This window comes from Ailuropoda melanoleuca, chromosome 5, assembly GCF_002007445.2.
Source record: "Ailuropoda melanoleuca isolate Jingjing chromosome 5, ASM200744v2, whole genome shotgun sequence".
Taxonomy (NCBI): domain Eukaryota; kingdom Metazoa; phylum Chordata; class Mammalia; order Carnivora; family Ursidae; genus Ailuropoda; species Ailuropoda melanoleuca.
Window position 1 is genome coordinate 110,809,198 of NC_048222.1, and position 13,036 is coordinate 110,822,233.

General features: G+C 38.1%; 1 protein-coding gene across 1 annotated transcript in view; it reads left to right on the forward strand.

Annotated features, from left to right (window-relative positions):
* The first annotated feature begins 430 nt into the window (after positions 1–430).
* The window catches only part of LOC105236255 (glycophorin-A-like), a 33,204-nt gene continuing 20,598 nt past the window's right edge, over positions 431–13,036 (forward strand). The window contains exons 1-2 of the mRNA XM_034661567.1: positions 431–574; positions 4,576–4,626. Coding sequence (XP_034517458.1) covers positions 538–574; positions 4,576–4,626 — 88 coding nt within the window. The 5' untranslated portion in view covers positions 431–537. The remainder of the gene's footprint in view (positions 575–4,575; positions 4,627–13,036) is intronic.

A 13,036-nucleotide genomic window follows, 5' to 3' on the forward strand; every position in this document is an offset into this window, starting at 1 on the left:
CTCAGATCACTGTGTGACTTGTCATGAGTGTGAGAGTCCTTTCAAACCTCAGAGCACTCAACAGCAACGTTAAGTTCTCCAATACATTCAGTTCAGAGGTTAAGAAGTCACTTTCACCTTGGCCTGCAAGGATCTCTACATGAAACATAAGAAGGTCTCTAGCTCCCTAACAGCTACCCCAGCCTGGCTCAGGGCCCCCGTCTCAGGCCTTCAAGGCCCACTTGGGCAGCTCCGGAAGACCAGTGCCTTACAATGCCCACTTAATTTATGCCAAGTAAATTTAACATGTAGCAGCCCGTTCCCTGCAGTGAAGATTTTACTTAACGTTTTCCTAATGCCAGTTAAGCAGCTATCCACGTATCTTTACTGACAGATGTTTGCCAAATTTGCATAATTTAAAATGCCTCCCAGGCCTATCAACTACTGCCTCAAAAAAGTGTGTCTGAAAGATAACAGCACCCGGCGGGGGCCACGGACTGCCACACCAGTCCGTCTTTGGTGGTTTCCCGGCACTGACTTTTGAGTCACGATCTCAGGATGTACAAAAAAATAGTAATTATATTACTACTCTCAGGTAAGTGGATTTTTTTTAGCATGATGCTGTTATATTGGATATTAAATTATAGATTAAAATATAAACTGCCCGCTCTGAGATCTATCTTACTTAAATGAATAAATGAATGAATAGTACCTCAGATCCCAGTCCGGTGGGTGGATTTTTACTGGAACTGAGCTGGTAAGGTGGAAGGAATTGGCTTACAGTGCTCAGGTGCTCGGTAGTTGTGGCTGGATCACTATTTCCCAGTCTGAGAAGCATGCTTCAGTTCTAAGCCTAGCTACAGTGAAAAGAATTGTTAAGAAATAGCCCTGTGCGAATAAATTTGTTGCCTTCTTTGTGTTTAATTTCTAAATCAAAGCGTCACTAATGAAGGTGAATATCCGACCTCAGTTTTCAAAAAATTTTTCTGAAAAATACTGATTTCCTCCTTCTCCCGCCAAAAGAGTACAAACTGCACGCGTGAGCTCTGAATTCACGGGGGAGCAGCTGCCCACTCTGTGTCTGTTACTGAGGTACGAGGGAGGAAAAGGAAAAAGCAACTCTTATTGGCTTAGGTATTCTGTGGTTTGGGGAGAAATCAAAATGTCAAAATCAATTCATTAAGATAAAGAAATAACATGGTATCATTTATTTGTATTTATTTTATTTTTTAAAAACATTTTATTTATTTGAGAGAGACAGACGGATAGTGAGAGAGAAAGAGCACAAGTTGGGGGGGTGCATAGGGAGAGGGAGAAGCAGACTCCCCACTGAGCAGGGAGCCTGACGTGGGGCTCCATCCCAGGACCGTGGGATCATGACCTGAGCCAAAGGCAGATGCTTACTTAATTAACTGAGCCACCCAGCCACCCCTGTTTTTATTTTTAAAATTTTTTAAATTTTTTTATTTTGAGAGAGAGAGAGAAGGGAGGGCAGAGGGAGAGGGAGAGAGAATCCCAAGCCTGCTCCATGCTCAGTGCTGAGGCTCAATCTCACGACCCCGAGATCATAGTATTATTAAGTTGGATTAAATTAGCAATATTTTTGGCCTTTTCCTGAGAGTGGTGTGGTTAATGTCTTCTCAAAAGCAGTGTTTATGTGTTAGAAATACTAGTGCCCAGCACAGAGATAAGGAGCAGGCAGTTACTTGAAATGTATTTAGCCCCCAGACATTACTCTGACTCAAATTGGAACACAGATTAAGGATCTACTGGGCACTCTGTAGGAGGCAGGGGAGGGATCCAGCATTTTCTAAGATATATTAGGGGATAAAATAGTGTAATGGTTAAAATGCAGGCATGAGAAACAGATAGAACTAGGCTCAAACCTGCTTCCACATCTGAAAGGCTGGGAAACATTAAGGAGAAGGATCCTCTTTGCCTCAGTATCTTCATCTGTAAAATGTGCACAATGTTGGTGCTCGCCTCCTAGGAATGAAATAAGGACTAAACAAAGTAATAGTAAATTAATAAATAATTTAGCTATGATAGTAATTATTGATTAGGGAGCAAAACTCTGTATGTGATGATGATTGCTGAGAAGTCAGGGAGTGTGGGATAATTACAGGAAAACAGAAGACTGGGGGCGCCTGGGTGGCGCAGGTGTTAAGCATCTGCCTTCAGCTCAGGGCGTGATCCCGGTGTTCTGGGATCGAGCCCCACATCAGGCTCCTCCGCTAGGAGCCTGCTTCTTCCTCTCCCACTCCCCCTGCTTGTGTTCCCTCTCTCGCTGGCTGTCTCTCTGTGTCAAATAACTAAATAAAACCTTAAAAAAAAAAAAACCCAGAAGACTAACAAAATTGCTCTAATTTTTTTCAAGTAGCCAAGTATAAAGACAGCTTGAAGAAGGGAAAACAAGCAGAGGGGATGTGAATGATATTCAAATATATTCCATTACTTGTAGAACTATCACACAGAAGAGAGGAGGTATTCTTTGTGGTGTTCAGAGGGGGAAGGGGGTCTACTTAGTCCAACTAAATGCATTACCTCTTTTTTTCTTTTTTTTTTTTTGCGGTGGGGGTGGGATGGGATATTTGAAAAAGGTTCCTGGAAAAGAAATAAATTCTTCATATCTACACCTGCTCAAGCGATAGTGTGCTAGGGCCTTCGATGAAAACTTCACAAGAGATCATCAAGGCCACATGACTCCAGCGGTCCCCTGGGCCCTCAATGCCAATGCTGCTACCGTCTTTGCCTTTTCTGAAACCCTCTGAAGAAATTCTCTGGATGTGACTACTTTATAGAATAATGGAAAGGTGTTTGAGCAAGATCCTGCCCCCCCCCCAACTCATCAGCTGAAGTGGAGAATCTGGAAAGTGTGGGGCTGGTTAAACATCTTTGGCTAAGGAGAAAAAAAGAGAAGATTATTTTTCTTTCCCTAGGAATCTTCAGGGTAAAACCAATATTTCTAATTCTAAATTTATCAGATGTCATCCTCCAAATGGAGAGTAAGTTCTCTTGAAATTATTTGATTCCCAGTCCCTGAATTCATGTGCTCCCTCAGCCCTTAAGTGCCAGGTGCAGGACACCGAGTCCCCAGCAGTAAGATCAGGGAGCTCCTGGGGGGCAGACGGTGGGAGGGAACACCAACACCAAACCGAATAAGTGAACTAACGCAAGAACAGTGAAATAACACAAAGAGAACCAAGCCAGGAAAGGTAATAAGCATAATGCAGCAGGCTGCTTTACAAAAGGGTAGCAGGAAATGTTTCTCTGAGTAAGTGACTTTTATGCTGAGAAATGAACCACGAAAAAAAGCCAGCTTGAGAAATCTGGGGACAAGGCACTGAAGGTAGAGGGAAGAGCAGGGCCAGAAGCTCTGACACAGGAGACGACATAGTATGTTCAAAGCTTGTCTCTGAAAATCAGATTCTGACGCTAAGAAGGAGTTTGAGAATAGAGTCCTGCAACCCTCCGACCAACAAATGGTGTCATAAGCCAGGACCCTCTAAAAGTGTCCTGATTTTACTTTAGAATGTATGCAGAATTTGTGTTCTAGGCCATAGTATACTGATTGAATCGGAAGATCCAAAGGCACGGATATTATGGCTGTTTTAGTCATTAGTGTATCTCCAGAATCCAGCACAGCTCTTGACATGTGGTAGGGTATTGGCTGAATCAACAGGGAAGCAAGTAAAGGGAGGGAGGAAGAGGGAAAGAGAGGGAGGGAGGAGAAGAAAGGAAGGGATGTTTCTTTTCTTTTGTTTAGACAAAAGGAGAGCTCCGTGTAGATACACCCTGATACCCTGAGCATCTTAGTACATAGGTCTATAGGACATCAGTTTGAAAACACATGCTTAGAATGACTGAGTGAAGAAACAAGGCATCTCCTTCTTCCTCGGTGATCCCAGAGTCTTTCTGCCCATGTAGAAATTCTAGGAAAGCGTTCTGAGCTGGGTTTCAGGGACCACTTTGATTTCTTTGAAGTAAAACCTGTATCTTTACTTAAGCATCCCACACATCGCTAGGCACAAAGGAAGCACTCAATCAATAGTACTTGCAGAAATGACAACTGACCAGAATTTGGCTGCAGACTAGTTTAACTGTGGAGAACCAATCCAGTCTCAGTCTCCTGTGCCTATAGAACAAAGCACAGAATAGATAGCACCCAAAACCCCTTCCATCTCTAAAGTCAGTGGCTTCTCAAAGCTCGGCCTCAGGTAACCTGTACTGTGGTTCCCAAACCTAGGAATGTCATTAGCCTGGTGTGAAATTGGGTTTTTAGAAAGAAATGGACACCCCACTATGAACACCTGGGGAAGGATCCCTGAGAGGGGAAAGAAGAGATGGTACATCAAAATTGACACACACTTGGGGTGCTTGGGTGGTTAAGGGTCCAACTCTTGGTTTTGGCTTATTTAATAATCAATAAATAAATTTTTTAAAAAACCCTGACACACACTAATTTTCAATTGGGAAGCCAGACTTAATATTCTTCCAATGAATTTTTTTTACTTTGGTTCTAGAGGATTATTGAAGACACCCACGAACCATTTTAGGAGGCACATTTTAAGTGATTGCTCCAACTTGTCTTTATAGGTTATGCTTCTACTCAAGAGGACCCTGCTTCAACAGCTCATAAGTCACCAAGTAAGTTACTGACAAGAGCAGATGGTAATAGACTTCTAGCCATTAGCATTATTTCTGCATATTTAGTAAGTCCCTATCTGTGTGGTCATGTGATACATGGCCTAGATGGAAACTAAAGGAAAAGTCCTGAGAAGAAACATTCCAGGGTCCTCTCTGAGTGTTGGGATTGTAGGTGACTTTTTTGTTTTGTTCTGTTTTTCGACACTTTTTAAATTTTCTGCAAAGAGAACCAAAATGTAATTAGGAAAAGTTAAAAACAAATTTAAAGCAAACTGAAAAAAATCTCTGCTTTCTAAGAGGCCTCTCTCATGAAGCAATGCTGACAAATATTAACAAGAAAACCAAGAGCCTGGTAGATGCATTTCATTGTGGTTATTACTACTCAAATATACTTGATTACGTCTAGTGAAAAAGATTTCAGGGATCTGGTAGGAAAAAAAGCAAGAGTTTTGGTGAACAGATGAGATTAACCATCATTAATGATTTTCCCATTTTCCATTTTCTATAGGGTTTGTTTCTGTTATAATACACAGCTCATACACATGTGTCAGGGTGCCCAGCCCCCAGCTGCCAGCTGCCACATTCCAGCAGCTCAGAGTATCAGAAAAGTGACAGCATCTAGCACCTTAGGATGCTTTATTCACTAGGAGACTTGTACCACATCATGGGACTCGGGGAGTGTTCTGGCCCATGCCTGTCTGAGAAAAGTAAACGACTCTAAAAACATAGCAAACCCCAAATCATAAAACATTTTTCAGTCCTCACTTGCAAATAAACAAGTGTCTTCAGAGGAGAGCTGGTGGCCAAGGCCAAGCTCACCTCTCTGCACCTCCCCTCCCCCTCCAGAGCCCGCAGTCCTGGTAGGCTCTGATGCCCTCCCTAGATGTTTCCCATTTGTCCAGCTCTTCTGCTTATCATGGACAGAAGGCTTGGTCTGCAACACGCTAATTTCCCTTAACTAGAAGCCAAAAGTTTTTGTTTATTCCTCCAGATGAGTTTCAGAATCATTTGGGAAACTTATTCCTTATGCAACATAAAAGTATTCCCCTGTTATTTGGTTAGAATAAATTGAATGATGGAATTAAATGAATAAATTAGCTCGTAGCAAATAAAAAAAATAGTAAAAAAAATAGTAAATCTCAAAATTGGGACTATATCATATATTTCTACTGAGTCCTATCTTACATCCTCTGAAGAGTTGAAAAAAAATTCTGAAAGAAACTTTAGATAAGCGGGGCACCTGGGTGTCTCAGTTGGTTTAACGTCTCCCTTGGTCAGGTCATGATCCCAGAGTCCTGGGATACAGCCCGGGGTCGGGCTCTCTGCTCTGTGAGGAGTCTGCTACCCCCTCTCCGTCTCCCTCTGTGCTCTCTCTCTCTCTTCCTCTCTCTCTCAAATAAATAAATGAAATATCAAAAAAAAAAAAGAAACTTTAGATAAATTTATGGGTTTCCTTTCTGAAGAGGTATTTTTTATGTTCTGTTATTGTCTTAATTAAAACATGCTTTGGGGCACCTGGGCGGCTCAGTCACTTAAGCGTCTGCCTTCCCCTCAGGTCATGATCCCAGGGTCCAAGGACAGAGAGAGCCCTGCATCAGGCTCCCTGCTCAGTGGGGAGTCTGTTTGTCCCTCTACCCCTCCCCCTCCTCTGGCTCTTTCTCACACTGTCTCTCTCTTAAACAAATGAAAAGTAAAATCTTAAAAAACAACGTTTCATTATACTTTCAAATTGTTTATTGATAGCCTAAGATGAATTTATTATTTTGTATATGCTCATTTCATATGTGACATCACTAACCTTTTTCTGGTTAAGATAGTTGATTCTTTTCAATTTTCAAAACTAGGCAACTGTGTTCCCTATAAAAGTGAAATTTTGTTTCTTCACATGAAAAAAATATTTATAGCTGCTCCTTTGCTATTGTATTGCACTTGTTAGAACTTCTAAATGTTATATATGTTCATGTTCTATAATGGTCATGATAGAAGACATCCTAGTCTTGAGACTGTCTATAATATGAATGTCACACCATTAATTGTGATGTCTGTTGCGTTCAGTAAATTATCCTTATCATGTTAAGAAATTTCCCCCTAACCTTAAATGAAGAGATTTAATCAAGAAAAGATCTAAAACTCTATCAAATACATTTTCTGCATCATAGTTGAAACTTTGACAGTTGACTCCCATAGCTTAATGGTATAATAATAAATTTCCTGACACTTACATGAGGGAGAAAATACCTACTATACCAAGTATAACAGGAATATTTTTTAAACATTTCTTTGCTTTCCTTTAAGAATGTCTCTTCATTTTATTAGTTTCTGTTTTTTTACTGTATTTTTATTCTTCAATATGTTGAAGTGATGAATTATATCAATGGATATTATCATATTGCCCTATGCTTCCCATCCTACTATCAGTTCCTTGGCTCTTGGAAAGTTTTCTTTTAATATTGTGCTGCATTTAATATTTGTTTTAGGATCATTCTACCTATATTTGTTATATATAATTTTTTCTGTTGTTAATTTGTGTGCACACATGCGTTTGCTATCAAAAAGGAAAATGAATTTTTGTGCCTTTTTTTCAAAAATAATTTATTAATCACTATGCCAGTTTCATGCATGAATGATATTTTGAAGAAGAGTCATCTCTTCCAATTATAGTAGAAGGATTTGTTTTTTACAAAAATAGGCAAAAAAAGACTTTCTTCATGTATACATGAATATGGTACATTTTACTATCCCATTTCTTTTCTCTAAATTTGTATTTTGAAAGATTCCAAACACATGGGGAAAAAATCAAAGAAGACTAGCAGAAATATTCATGAATTATCTTTCTGTTTTCGATAATTGTGAATAATTGGCCACATTTGCTTTATCTGTCTATAAATGTATATATATATATATATATATATATATAATTTTGTTGTATTATTTGAACTTTTTACAGACATTATGACACTTCACCATAATCATTTTCATATTCATCTCCTAAGAAAAAGGACATTATCCTAAATAATCACTATTTCATATTTCAGAATATTAATAGTAATACCACAATATAATCTTTCTATTCACACTTCCCCAATTGTCCATGAATGTCTTTTATAGCTGCTTTAAAATCAAATTTTAACCTACATTCATTCATTGTATTTGGTTGCTGCATCTATTTTAATTTAGAATAATTACCCAATTTTTTTTATGGCATTGATTGTTTTGAAGGCTCCAAAAGAGTTGTCTTGTTTGATTTGCCTCATTATTTCCTGAGTGTATTTTCTGAGAGAAATTTTTGACAGTGTTCTTTTTTTTATGGCTATTTTTTCTCAGGCTTTTTTTTTTTTTTTCCATTAGATGCTTAATCATGTATATTTTTCCAAGACACTTTTTATTTTCTTTTCTTTTTAATTTTTATTTAAATTCAATGAACATGTAATGTATTATTGGTTTCAGAGACAGAGTTCCGTGATTCATCAATCTTTTTTTTTTTAGGTCGTTAATTTGAATGCTTTTATTTATTTATTTTTTATTATGTTAGTCACCATACAGTACATCCCTAGTTTTTGATGTAAAGTTCCATGATTCATTACTTGCATATAACGCCCAGTGCATCATGCAATATTGTGCCCTCCTTAGTACCCATCACCGGCCTATCCCAATCCCCCACTCCCCTGCCCTCTGAAGCCCTCAGTTTGTTTCCCAGAGTCCATAGTCTCTCATGGTTCATTCCCCCTTGTGTTTACCCCCCCCCCTTTCTTCTTCCCTTTCTTCTCCTACTGATCTTCCTACTTCTTATGTTCCGTAAATGAGTGAAACAATATGATAATAGGGGGCGCCTGGGTGGTTCAGTCGTTAGGTCTGCCTTCGGCTCAGGGCGTGATCCTAGGATCCTGGGATTGAGCCCCATATTGGGCTCCTCCGCTGGGAGCCTGCTTCTTCCTTAGGGCACCTGGGTGGCTCCGTCGTGATTCATCAATCTTATATAATACCGGATGCAATGTCCATTACCCAGTTACCCCATTCCGCCAACCTTCTCGCCTCCAGCAACCCTCAGTTTGTTTCCTGTGGTGAAGTCTCTTATGGTTTGTCTCCCTCTCTGATTTCGTCTTGTTTTATTTTTTTTCTCTCTTCCCCTATGATCCTTTGCATTGTTTCTTAAATTCCACATATCAGCAAGATCATATGATAATTGTCTTTCTCTGACTGGCTTATTTCACTTAGCATAATACCCTCTAGTTCCATCCACATTATTGCAAATGGCAAGACTTCGTTTTTCTGATGCCTGAAGAGTATTCCATTGTGTGTATGTGTGTGTGTGTGTGTTTACATATATACAGATATATATACACCACATCTTCTTTGTCCATTCATCTGTCGATGGGTATCTGGGCTCTTTCCGTACTTTGGCTATTGTGGACATTGCTGCTATAAACATTGGGGTGCAGGTGTCCCTTCGGATCACTACATTTGTATCTTTGTAAATACCCAGTAGTGCAATTGCTGGGTCATAGGGAAGCTCAATTTTCAAACTGTTGAGGAACCTCTGCACTGTTTTCCAGAGTGGCTGCACCAGCTTGCGTTTCTACTAACAGTGTAAGAGGGTTCCCCTTTTCTCCACATCCTCGCTAACATCTGTCTTTTCCTGAGTGGTTAATTTTAGCCATTCTGACCGTCGTGAGGTGGTATCTCATTGTGGTTTTGATTTGTATTTCCCTGATGCCAAGTGACGTTGAACACTTTTTCATGTGTCTGTTGGCCATTTGGATGTCTTCTTTGGAGAACTGTCTGTTCATGTCTTCTGCCCATTTCTTGACTGGATTATTTGTTCTTCGGGTGTTGAATTTGATGGGTACTTTTTATTTTAATTAAGGTTTTCCAATTAAAAATGTTATCTGTGAATTTTATGCATGTTTTCTCATTCCTAATAATTACATATTTGTGTTCTATGTTCTCAACTTGTCTTGATTAAAACCTGTAATGGTTTATTTTATTAATTCATCGAAAATTATTTTGACATAGTAATCAATTTTGGTATTTTACACTTAGTCATTTTTGCTCTTATCTTTATTGACTTCTTCCGTAATTTCTGTAAGCTTTATTTTGCTATTCTTTTGCTCATTTTATTTATTATCATTTTTGTTTAATAATGGTCAGTTGAGATTATGAGTTTTGAAAGTTTACTTTTGGCCATTAATACTAAACTTTGATAAGAGGTGTTCTTGTTGTGAATTTCAAAATAGTCAATAATTCCTGCATTAATACTTTACTTTGTTCCAGTTGGTTGCTTCCTTAAATTTTTTTTCCTTCACTTTCTTCCCCATATAAATTTCTCATTTTCTTGTGTTGTGGTCACACACTATGCCCTATATAATTTCTCCTTTGGGATTTTGGTTGAGTTTCTTTGTAACCCAAATTATTATATGTAAGCACTAGAACAGAAGATGTCATCTTTATTTGTAGTGTACAAAGTTCTATAAATAGCTATTTAGTCAACTTCAGTACATCCATCTCTAGATTGGTGTAGAATAGGTTAAGTTCTGTATACAGTTAGATTCCAAAGAATAATACCACTATTCATATAGCATTTAGTTAGTGCCAAGCTCTACTCTAAGCCAGGTATATACATTTAACTTTTTTTATTGTGGTGACATACATGTCACAAATTTCACCATTTTAACCATTTTTAAATATGCAACTCGGTGGAATTTAGTATATTCACAATGTTGTACACCCATAGCTACTCTCTGGTTTCAGAATATTTTTGTAACCCTAAAAAGGAAATACCAGATACATTAAACTCTCATTCTCTCTCCCACCAACCTTGGTACCATTAATTTGCTTTCTGTCTCTGTCAGTTTTCCTGTTCTGAATATTTCACACGAATGGATTTATACAATACATGACCTTTTATGTCTGGCTTCATTCATGTAGCATAATGTTTTCAAGTTTCATCCATGTTGTAGCAAGTGTTAGTACTTTGTTCTTTTTTTATGAATGAGTAATATTCCATTGCATGGATATAACACATTTTATTTATTATTCATCAGTTGATGGATGTTGGGTCATTTCTACTTGCTTGGCTTTTGTAAATAGTGTTGTTATAAAGATTTCTGTACAAGTTTTTGGGGGGCGTCATATGGTATTTTATATATAACTTATTGAGTAGATGCCATACTTTTTCCATAGAAGCTGCACTATTCTACAGTCCCTCAGGAGTCTATGAGAGCTCCAGTGTCTCTACATCTGCAGCCACACTTGTTATTTTCTAGTAGGTGTGAAGTTATATCTCATTGTGGTTTAGATCTGCATTTCCTTAGTGACTGATGGTATTAAGCATCTTTTCATGTGCTTGTTGGCCATTTGTATATCTTCTTGGAGAAATGTCTACTCGAGATTGTTGCCCATCTTTAAATTGGGTTCTTTGTGTTTTTTTACATTATAACAGTTCTTTACACATTCTGGATAATAGACCGTTAGCAGACAGATGATTTGCAAATATTTTTTCCCACCCTGTGGATCGTCTTTTTACTCTCTTGAGAGCATCCTTTGAACACAGAAGTTTTTGATTTTGATGAAGTCCAATTTATCTATTTTTTAATAATTTTGTTGCATGTACTTTGGGCATCATATCTTAAAAAAAAAATAAAAAACACTGACTGTAATCCAAGGCCATAAATGTTTACTCCCATGTTTCCATCCAAGGGTTTTATAGTTTAAACTCTTATATTTATGTCCTTGGTCCATTTTTTTATTTATTTAGATAGTGTGAGATAAGAATCCAACTTCATTCTTTTGCATTAGGATACTAATTGAACCGGCACAATTTGTGGAAGAGTCTATTCTTTCATCATTTAATGGTCTTGGCACCCTTGTTGAAAACCAATTGATAAATACATGGGGTTACTTCTAGACTCTCAATTCTATTCCATTGATTCTTTGAGCAGTAGCTCACTGTTTTGAATACTGTCTCCTTGGAGTGAGTTTTGAAATTTTGAAGTGTAAGTCCTCCACCTCTGTTCCTTTTCAAGATTAGTTTGGTTATTTGTGGTTCCTAAACCATTCCCTATTTAAGACCAGCTTTTCTATTTGTGCAACATTTAGACATATTTTAACTCATTTACCACAATCAATAATTTGTGAGATAGAGACAATTATTATCCCCATTTCACAAAAGATGAAACAAAGATACAGAGAGATTAGCCAAGCTACCCACGGTCTCAGCTAGCAGTAGGGGAATTTAGTTTGAATGCATGCAGGCTGGCTCTAGAATCTGTGCACTTATTCAATACATTAAATTGCCTAAGGAGTCTCTTACACAGTGATGTTCCAGGCTTGGCCCTTCCTTACCCTTGCAACATTGTCTCTCTGTGCTCTGCTTGTGCTTTCGCTAAAGTGGAGAAGGTACCGAAGGCTGACGATCTGTCTTCTCCTTCTGGTGCACTTCATGAGCCCGAATTGTGTGACTATGACGTCAGCCTTTTATTCCTTTTAATCTGGGCTAGATGACCTTTTATCTCGGGATCTCCCTTTGACGATTACCACTTATTTCTCAGTCACGATTATTTTTAAAAATCAAATGAAATGAAATAACCCCAAAGAATAAAACCAGAGTATAGTACATGGGTTGAAGGCAACTGGCAAGATCAATTGTGGCAGTGAAATTGCATCCTGCTAGGAGAAACACTGCACAGATATGCCTGTTGGTGTCCTCCCTGAACTACTCTGTCAGGTAGAGATTTCAAGAGCATCTTGTCAGGCAATTCGGCAATGTCCCTTCCAAATGAGTGTATGGAATGCAGGAATCGTGATAAAGTTTATTCTCATTGATTTATTGCTCCAAAAAAGTAAACATCAATCACTTGGGATTGCATGCCAGACACGTCTCAGGTCCTGTCACTGTTTATTTTTTTGCATCGATCTATCACATTTGTAGAAAACTGCTAAAATTGTGCCACTACTATTATAATTTGGTCAATTTCTTCTTTTGCTTGGTATTCCTTGGTGCTGTGTTTTGGGGATATAATGGTCCATATATCCCCAAGAATCATTGTACAATATGTCCTTTAACAGTGCAAATTAACCCTCCATGTCTTTTTAAATGTCTTTGCCGTTGATTCAACTTTGTCTAAACTTAAATTTTGATTCCTGTTTTTATTTATCTTTATTTGTCTAATATACCTTTGCACTTCTTTCACACACATTTAGCCTTCTTTTGTTTTATTTGTGTTCCTTGTGATCTAGCATACATTCATTGGGGTCTTTTTTTCCTGTCTGCTTTGACTCAATCTAAGGGTCTTTGTATTTTAATGAGGAAATTTCATTTACATACATTTATGGATTCACAATTGACATACAGTGTCTTTTCTTATCTTTATTCCATACTTTCTTTTTTAATGATTTTTTTCTGATGTTTTGA